General features: G+C 44.0%; 1 protein-coding gene across 2 annotated transcripts; it reads right to left on the bottom strand.

The window, feature by feature from the left end:
• Nucleotides 1-1,791: 1,791 nt before the first annotated feature.
• On the bottom strand, nt 1,792-9,845 carry ENPP4 (ectonucleotide pyrophosphatase/phosphodiesterase 4). 2 transcript variants are annotated; one of them, XM_038132212.1, is made up of 4 exons: nt 9,649-9,845; nt 7,152-8,016; nt 6,059-6,229; nt 1,792-3,643 (listed from the first exon to the last, which is right to left on the bottom strand). In XM_038132212.1, the coding sequence occupies exons 2-4, from the start codon at nt 7,972-7,974 to the stop codon at nt 3,279-3,281; spliced, it is 1,359 nt and encodes a 452-aa protein (XP_037988140.1). In that variant the 5' UTR covers nt 7,975-8,016; nt 9,649-9,845; the 3' UTR covers nt 1,792-3,278. The 2 variants fall into 2 exon arrangements, with proteins under 2 accessions (XP_037988140.1, XP_037988139.1); XM_038132211.1 differs by having other exon boundaries at nt 9,670-9,845.
• Between the last annotated feature and the right edge of the window lie 220 nt (nt 9,846-10,065).

Genomic DNA, 10,065 nt, shown 5'->3' with positions numbered 1-10,065 from the left:
AAACCTCTATTTCTGTTTTTTTTTGCAATAAAAGATGCTACCATGCATGTTACAGCAAACATCTGTCCCTGTGGTCTGGTCCTTGGAGGTACACAAATTTGGTTTATTTTCACAAGCAGTGTGTAGGCAGCAAGTTACTGAAAGCAGTGTTTCAGAGCTGTAGCCAGGTGAAATCAGCTCAATTCTGGAACTGTCTCTGTGATGTCAATGCCCGAAAAGCCCAGAACCCCAGAGGGGTTTGTTTTAGGGCTGCTGTACCCAGCGTGGAGCGTTCCTGCATGAAGGCAGTCAATGTAACAAAATAGCCGCCTTCAGTGCTGGAAATGTCACTAAATATCCCCTATTCCCCTCTAAACTGCAAAGCCAGTTAAGGGTGAGGAACTTCTCTTGAATTAACCTGCCCTGTGTGACCATTGCTGAGTTGTGTCTATTTAGCAAGTCATGAAATGTTGTCACAAACTACTGTCCCTTTATCACAGCCTTGAGGAAGCACAAGCCACAGCTTTGCTGCTGTTGTTCTGAACTGGCTGCCCAAAAGGAAATCAGCCACTGGCTTTCATGAGAAATACTTCACACAAACCAGAATGAAGCAGTGGAAATGTTTTGTCATGTTTAAGGCTCTGTTGTTAAAAATAATCATCTTTAAATAAATCAATTGCATGTCTTAAAGACAGAAAGATGTTTTTCCTAGATTCTCTTGATTTGTACATGATCTGTATGAAATTGGAAGTACAAGAGCTACTGTGAAACCCTTTGTGCCAGGAAGAACACTCAGCACCTTTACAGACCACACATCTTTGGAAATGAAAATAATCAGCAGTGCAACTGGAATATAGTTCATCTTACTTAACACTTAAATTTCCTCTTTAAACCCTTTCCACAGTAGCACTGTCTCATCTTCCTGCTAAAGGGAGGAGGAACAGTGGGTGATAAGGATTTCCTTCAGACACAGCCACTCGCTGGTTTCACAGCAGCTCAGTGCCTGTAGCAGCTCTCATCACAAGGGGCTGCCTTAGAGCTAGGAGGAGAAATGCATTTAGACCTTGATTTCCCCAACTGTAGCAACATTCCTATTTCAGGTCAGAGGTCTGCCCTCCTGCTTCAGTCAGCATTTACAGTTCTGGTCACCCAAGCCTTGCTGGTAGCTTTGCCACCTGCCTGGGAGGGGATGCACATAGGAACTGAGAGCACATCAACCACTCACTGTGTGGCTGCCGCTGGGGGAAGGAACAGAGTGGAGAAAATACTGTCCTAATCAGTTTTAGCTTCCAGAAAAGAACCCAAAACTCACAGGTAGAGGACAGGATGTTTGCCAGAAAGGTAAACTCGGTCAAACCTTTCCAAACACAGGTGATGCAAAGCATCTCCAGTAATTCTCTGACTGACCCTCTGAGGATCCCACTCAGGATTAGCAGAATTACCAGAGCCTAACAAAACTCTCTCAAACATAGGAATTCAAACATCCTCCCTTTTACAGCATATCTAAGCCTAGGTTCTACCCTGCAACACATTCCCTTTGTAGTTACTCATTAACCTGACCTCTTGGTGCATGTAATTAATTCATTTAAATATGGCAGGATGAGGAAGTGACTCTGTGTTCAGTCCAGCTACTGCTCTAGAATATCAACAGGCTAAAATCCAGTACTCTGTCAGTAACAGCACAGATTTTTCAAGGGGTCTGAGCCTTTTTCAATTAATCTGAACTTTTTCAAGTTCAGATTAATTCAGAGTAAAGCATTAGTAAGTATTATTTAGTAGTTTGAATAAATAAAAAAAAAAAAGCATAAGGGGTTAGGTTTTGGATTGTGTTTTTAATCAAGTACAATGGAATCCCTAGAGAGGAAGACACACATTACTAATACTTCTGCACATTTGTAAAACTCAAGTTTATTTTTTCCAGTCGGCTGTTCAAAGTAACCCCTTCCCTCCAAAGTTCCTGCTCCCTCCCTGCTGGATCACTAAAAGGCTGTGGCCAACACCAAACTGCAATGAAGCTGAAGTTGTGAAAGAAAAAGCCCATTGCTACCAGGTATCTCTGTCACTTTATTTTTTAAAGCCATCAGACTTGTAGGAAAAGGACCTGATAACTGTAGTTCTCTTTCTGGGTTAGCAATAACAATTTTATCTCACTGTAAGATAAGGTACCATTTACGGCTTTCTCAATCAAACTATTATTTTTATAGCAAATTACTAGATGACCATTAACAAAGAATCAAGAGTTTCAATTAAGAGAACAGTTAGCTCTGGTCTTCAGCAGGAATTTGCATCTATGTACCTCAAGCATTATAGAGAATTTATGTTTTGAGATAAGATCTGCTTCCTTAAAATTTCCAGGGTTTAAAATATGAGTTTGAAATCCTTGCTTGATGACATCCACATCAAACTTTCAGTTGTTGCTTTTTAGCTCAACAGCCTTCAAGAGACAATTATGAGCTGGTACACAGGGCAGAACCACCTTCATCTCAAGATAACCTCCAGCAGAATTTACTCCTGAGAAATGTTTGATGGGGTTCAGGAGCAGTGATTTTACACTACAGCTGATGGAACTGGGTAATTCAAAGACTCCCAGGTTAAACTGACTTTCTTGAGATAAAGCAGTAGTGCCATGCCAGCAGGACCTGTGGATCTAAGTCATCCAGAGACACATATCCAGAAATGCCAGAGCCATGTGCCCAGGCTTGTAGGTGCTGAATCACACAGTTTATTGCTCAAAATAGAAGAGATATGCACCAGTTCTTTAATCACTGACTTCTATTTTCTTTCTCAGAAATTTCTTGTCACATTGCTGACTTAGGGTAGAAACAGAAGTCTCGGATCTTCTCTTTCCCCAAATTTAAGGGCACATCAGAATATACTCTCTAAACAAAACTAACTCCTAACTCTCAGTAAGGTTTTTCTTTCCAACACAGGTGCAAGAACACTAAAAGTAGTCAATATTAATTTAATACAAAAAAGCAATTATCATTTACAAATATTAAAATTCACTTTGTCTGTTCTGGCTAGTCACACTCTGGTGTCTCCTTCTGAAATTATTCAGAGGCTTGAATGAAAAACTAAGCATCCTTATTTTGTTAAGCATCTCTTCCAGTAAAAAGCCACCTGTTCACTGTTTGGTTATGAAAATATTTTTATATTACACTTGTCACACAAATCAGCAGGGTTTGCCTGTACAGTATTTTACACAGATAAAGTGCATCAAACAAAGAATGCCATCCAGTGCAAATTGAAACTGTTTTCCTGAAATCTCAAGGTAGGAAGCGAGGCAAGGCTCCTCCGCGCTATCCAATCAAAGGATCGTCGTCATCGCTCTGTAACTGGAGCCGGGCAAAGGGCCGGGAGGGAGCCACTCTGTTCTTGGAGATGATGATGATGCAGGTGAAAGTGCTCAGGACCATGAACACCCCGATGACGATCCCAATGGCCTCAGGGATGCTGATGCACCACTGGTCAGCCAGCAGGCACTTGGTGTTGGCGAAGGTGCCGTTGTGCGGCCGCGGGGCGAGCCCCAGCACGTGGCACATCATGGGGTAGATGTCCACGTTGTCCAGGCTGCGGTGGCTGTAGCCGCGCCGGAAGGCCGGACCGCGCGCGGCCAGGAACGGGTGCATGCTGGGCAGGGCGTTGTCATAGCCGTGGTCCCCCACTGCAGCAGGGCAGAGCACAGGTACGGTCACAGCCCCTGCTGCAGAGCCACTGCTCCCCTCCCCATCTCCCCCACCCCCAAAGCACGTGTGCTAACCAAAGGTTAATGCACAACATAAAAGCAGCTGTTGGATCAACCGCACAAGTTCCTTCCCTCTTCCCCCAAATCCCACGTGTCTTTTCCCATACTGGCCTTTCCCCATGGTCCTCCCCTCCTATTAATCTCTTTTCCTTTCAGTGCTTAACATTTTCAGTGTTCCACTTCCCATTCTTCACGCCAAATTTGAAAAGGAGGTTGCCATTCCACAATGAAGCAGTAGATAGAATGCAAATTTTTACTCCTCAGATTTTGGAAAGTCATCTCTCCTTGCAGAATGGACACTTTACTTACTTATTAAAAATTAGGCACCTTTCCCTTGATAGTGTTCAGTTCGAGCATATTAAATACCCTCAATTCATGCTTATCAGATAAAGTACTTCAGCTGAAGGGACCCCCAGAGAGTCAAAACCAAAAGACAAAGGATCACTGTGCCTCTGGCAGGCACACAGCAAAACCTTTGTGGCTATTAGGTCAGGAGAATTTGGACATCTGGTAAGTTTTTAAGATGGGCTACAAACACCTGAAGAGCAGCCATTGTCAAATTTCCTAATAGTATTCCTGAAAAACCTGTCCAAGGTGCCAGAAGTCTCTCACAGCACAGTATTTGAGTGACTGCATTTAAGTTTGAGTCCATTTCTTAGTAAACAGTGGAGGAATATCCCTGAGAACTGTTTCCTTGGGTGGGTCTCTGAAGCTTCTGATGCAAAACATCCAGATTCCAACTGATTATGTCACACTCACCACTTCAGTAAGCTTCCACTAGCCCTTTTTAATATTTTCCACCATTCTGTTTGTTACCACATCTTGCTCATTTTGACTCATGTTTCTAGATTGTTTTCCCTGCCTTTTACTACTTGTTTGTTCTGAACAGAGCTACTCCAAGTTCCCTCTCCAATGAAGTTCCCATTTTTTCACATCTGAAGTAGGTTTCTGGTGTGTGGAGTTACTGGTACATAGGCAATCACTGTGCTGCCACTTTGTCCGTGAAGACAATAAACCTTAAACAGGCTTCTAGGCTAAAACCTCCCCTGCCTGATTCTGGGAAGCCTTAACAAATAAAATTGATTTGAAAAGAGATTTACTTCAACTGCTACAATGCTGTTCCTTATAAATATTCACTTACCAACTATTTTTAGATACATGAAATTGAATCTAAGCAGAAACAAGAACAAGAGAACTCTGATCCGAGAACACCTGTGCTACGTGTTGCCAAATTGAACGTAATCGTAGGAAATCCATGGGGAAATTAAAATATAAATGCATCTGTATTAAAAAGTAGTACTTCTGTACAAATACTGAAAAAACTTGAACTGGATTCTGCAAAGGGCAGACAGTAAGATCAGTCAAACTGGGTGCAACCAGGATTTTACACAACTCAACACCCTGTGTCTAACAGCAGTTGTACAGGGAAGTATCCAGGAGGGATATCCCTGACCCCACCAACCAGCCCGAGCTGTTGGCTGCTCAGAAACTTCCCAAAAGTTGGTACTTTTGTATTTAATTTCTATTAATGGATTTTCCTACGAAGAATCTGTCCAATCACTTTCTGAACACACACACACACACACACACCCCCCCCACACCCACACACACAGAGAGCCTTCATCTGCAACCAGAATTACAGGTTGAATTTTCATACTATTAAAACAAGGAAATCTGTCTGGAATTTCTTCTTTGAGGTACACTTTCATGTGACTATATGACTGTTGCATTTTTTCAGTAAATTATCCATGCCTCTTGTCTGCCAAAAAAATCCCTGCATGTGGAACACCTGGAAATATATACACATACATATATACACACATATAAAAACATACATATGTATGCATAATTTGACATTCTAGCAGGAAGAAAGGGCACAGCAGAGCAAGACACGGAGAAGTGACACCTGTTGAGTTTTGTCTTTCAAACATGCTGCTCTGTTCCTACTATTTTTAGTATTTCCTGCCATTTTAATTCCCTAGAACATGTACTGTAATATTAAAGTGTTGTGTGTTGCATGCTTTGATTTATGCACCCCTATGTATGTATTTTATAGACAATAAAAAGTCAAACTCCACTCCCAGGAAAGCTTGAGACAGACTGCTAACCTGCCTAAGATAACTCAAAGTGTTTCAGCCAACAGAATACTCCTCATCTCCTCCTCATCTGTTAAACACTCCAGGCTCAGGCTGAGAATGTTCTAGAAAATGCTGCATTCTTCCTAAACCTGCCCAGTGCCAGGACTCCCCTCGCTAAATGAGAACCATCCTGCAGCTGGCTGGAATAGAAACAAGGCCGTTTACCCACACAAACCACAGAGGAACACACACTTACACTTGGAAAGGGACTCGTTCTGTACGATTGTCCAGCCTTCATCTGCAACCAGAATTATGGGCTGGATTCTCCTGTGATGGCGATAATGGAATCTGTCTGGAATTTCTTCTTTCAGATAAACCTTCATGTGACTGCTGCAATTTTTGAGTAAGTTGTACACATCTTCTTTGCCTGCCAAGGAAAATATTGCACGTGAAACAGCTGGAAATTAACTCCTGTTTGCTACAATTATCTGTCATTAAACCTACGATCCATTATTTCAAAATAATAATATTTTTTTAAAAACACATAGAAAAGGAATTTTTTTTGTGTCTCTTACGAAATGCTGCAATTGTTGAGGTGAATTTCAAAATTTGCTTTCATTTTAAATCAGACTCCTCCCAGATGTGGGTTTGGACCTAAAACTCAACTTACCATCTGGGCTTGAAGGGCAAAATTCAGGCAGAGAAATCAAGAGAAAGCAATCAACCCCCTCAAGAAGTCAGTATTTTATCCACTGCAGTAATTTATTTTTTTTTTCTGTAGGAATCACTTTGTTCATTAGTATGGCCACAGAGAGGCCAGCAATGTCATGATTTCAGACATGCCTACTGAGGACTACTCTGAAACACAAAAATGGAATTCATGGCACAAAATATTAGGTTTCACTCCCAAAAAAAAAGTGGTAAAATTATCAAAGTTGGGACCAGATTCTTGGAAATTTGCACAGTGATGTTTTTTATTCTGAATAAACACATGGGTTTATTTCATGCTCACTGTGAATCACAGCTGCATAGACTAAGTGAGCAACAAGAGAGCAGGCAAGCTAAATACCTACCTACTTTCACAACCACCTGTACCAGGGTTATCCTTATCAGCCACAGCAATTTGACAAGAAACTCTCCTTGTCCCACTGATTGCCAAAACAAACTTCCAAATAAAAAAAAAACCATCATTTTTTAGCTTACTCATTATGTCAAAGTTTGGCAACATGAACTCCATAGGTTTTGCAAAAGATTAGAACAGTCTAGCATACTGTGTACTTTTTAGAGGCAAGATAAACAAGATTTAATTCTCAGTATATGCCTTAAAAAATAACCAAACCCAAACGTACTCTGCCTTGGCAGCACTGCAGCAACAGGAGTCCTGTCTATCAGGGTGTAGTTATTGCGCCCGAGGCATTCATCCAGGACAATCAGCTTCTCTGCAGAGCAGGAGGCCATGCCATGGTCACTTGTTATTATGACATTTACAGTGTCCCACAGGCCCGACGCCTTCAGTTTGTTCATAAGGAAACCAACATGTTTATCCACTTCTTCCAACACTCTGTGCATGTTCTGGCTGTCCCTTGGGCCGTACTTGTGCCCGCTTGCATCCGGTTCCTCCCAGTAGAGCACAGCAAAATTGACCACTGGGTCAGAGCTGTTCAGCCACTCAACAATTCTCTCCGCTCTCTCCTCAAACTTCATGGAGAAGTTGTACTTCATAAAGAAATGAGGGGTTGTGTTGTTGATTTTTACATCACTACCGGGCCACATTGCAGCAGCACTCGCTCCCTTTCCTTGTTGTTGATTTGTTACCCAAATTGGAACTGCATCATTCCACCAGAAGGGATCTGAATCGTTGAACTGTGAAAACGTTTTCTTGGCATCTGCATCGTACATGTCATTAGCCACAATGCCATGGCTTTCCTCATATAAACCTGTCACTATGGTGTAATGGTTTGGGAAGGTCTTGGTGATAAAAGCATTCATGACTTCTTTTACAAGCACACCATCCTCAATGAATTCCTGGAGATGAGGAAGCTTGTAGGTTTCCAAGTAATCAGCCCTGAAGCCATCAAAGGACACCAGGAGCAATTTGGGTACCGAGTCACCAGCTGAGCAAGCACAACAGAGGAGGATTCCAGCAAAAAATAACATCAATATCGAGCTCATTGTGGAGACTTTGAAGTGCTTCCAGCAGGTAATCAGATGCACCTAAATAATTTAGACAAGGCATGTAACCAAAACAATTCTTCTGTGACCAGTTTAACTAGCTATACATTATATACATCTTCCTTCTGGAGGGTAATTTCAGAACACCAAGTCTAAACAACCACTCGAGTCAACAGTGGATTTCCCTACTGACTTCAGGGGTTTCTCACATATTGTCAGTTTTTCATATATTAAAACAAATGTGCAGTGAGATTTTTTTCCACTGAAGACTAAATGAAAGGAAGAATTGTTTTCTTTTGATCAGTTACTCCATTGTTGTGTGTGTCCTATTCCAATTCTACATTCCAAGACAGAAAATCAGTATTTTTCCTCATGTTCAAGCACAGGCACAAGTACTTGAACAGCTCCAGACCCACATTTAAGAGTCTTCTGCAGCCCTAAATTCTTATTACACATCACTGTTCATGTCAGAAGCCTTTTTCCTACTATAATTGTAGTTTTCCTTTTTCATCTCACTTTTACGGTTTTCACCCTCTCGAGCTGCTGGATGACTTTTCAGCCTTTCAACAGTCCCATTTACTCATTGCTCATTCCATACACAGAACTGTCAGGAGTAGCTTCTCCTTCCCTTCTAAGCTGCTCTACATCTACCATATCAGCATTTAAACCTGTCCTTCTTACACACTTTTCTCTCATAAAAAACCCCCAAAATTAATAACCTTAGCTATGAGGTAAGTATTTCTCAGCAAGGAATTAATGATTATGAGTGCCAGGTACAATCTGTACCCTCTCTTAATGTATTATGTGTGACTTAAGCACTTTGTTTAGGAAGCTACAGAACAGATGCTCTACGTCTTTAAAAAAGAGGAAGTGAAGCTCCAGGTCGCACAAAACCTTCTGCAATGTTGTTAGGCAGTGTATTTGCTTCTCAAGAAGAGCCCCATTCCAGCATTTCTTCCCTTTATATTTCTTTTATCTTTCCTTTACGTGCAGACACATTGTGATTGTAGGAGGCACAGCAGCTGCCTTCCCAACACTTTTAACATCAATCCTTCCCGCAAGCTCCTTCAAACGGCAGGTTTATTTTAAAGGTGTAAGGAGCTTTCATGTTAGCTGTAGCTTTAGCAGGGACGGGAATTCAAGCACAGAAAGCCACCCCCCGCCCCGGTCTCCAACAGTTAAATTGTCTGCAGAAGGTACAAGAGTTACAAGGATTGTCAAAAACAGCATCAAGGCATCTCTTAGCACCGAGGACTCGGAGGACACCCGCCTTTTAAAGAAGGAGAAAATAAATGGGAAGCGCAACGCAGCGGCGAGATCACCCCTTCGATGCTGTCAGGTGCTTTAAAAAGCAGAAGCAGAGTTTTCCACCGCACTAAGAGGCAAACCCGCGGCGTTCCCTTCAAACGCCCCGCAGCCGCTCAGCACCGGCGTTTTTATGCACAAGTGGCACGTTCTAACCAAAAATTAACTCTGCCCCAGGCAAACCCAGCAAAGCAACCCAGCTGTGAAATACCACCACCACTAGTCCACCTGCTCCCGAACCTCCCGACCAGGTTTTGGAGTCGCTCGGCTCGGCCAGAACGGAGGTTATTCCGCCTGCCAAGCGCACACACGCGGCACCGCCGACCAACCGGGCGCTCCGGGTCGGTTTCCCCCGCGCCTGTCCCTCACCCGCACTCAGACAGGGCTCACCGTCCCCAGAGCCTCCCGCCGCGGGACACCCCGGTCCCCGCCGGGGCCCCAGAGTGAGGTCCCGCTCCGGCTCTGCTCGGGCCGGGACGCGCGGGCGGCACCGGAGGTGACCGGGGGCAGCGGGGTGGGGGTTCGGCGCCTGCGCACTCGCCGCCCGCGCAGCCCCAACCGGCAACTGACGGGCCCTGAGGGGGGGCACGGGAGCTCGTCGGTGAGCGCGGCCTCCGCCCGCTGTGATTGGCTGCGGGCCCGCTGGCGGGAGATCCGATTGGCTGCGGCGCGGGGGGCGCGGCGCTGGGATGAACGGCGGGGGGGGGGGGGGGGGGGGGGGGAGCGGGAAGTGAGGGGCGGGCGGTGAGAGGTGTTGTGAGGGGGCCGTGAGGAATTTCTGCGACC

This window comes from Motacilla alba, chromosome 3 (genome assembly GCF_015832195.1).
Source record: "Motacilla alba alba isolate MOTALB_02 chromosome 3, Motacilla_alba_V1.0_pri, whole genome shotgun sequence".
Taxonomy (NCBI): domain Eukaryota; kingdom Metazoa; phylum Chordata; class Aves; order Passeriformes; family Motacillidae; genus Motacilla; species Motacilla alba.
The sequence above is the reverse complement of the archived record's forward strand: the minus strand, read 5'-3'. Positions and strand labels throughout refer to the sequence as shown.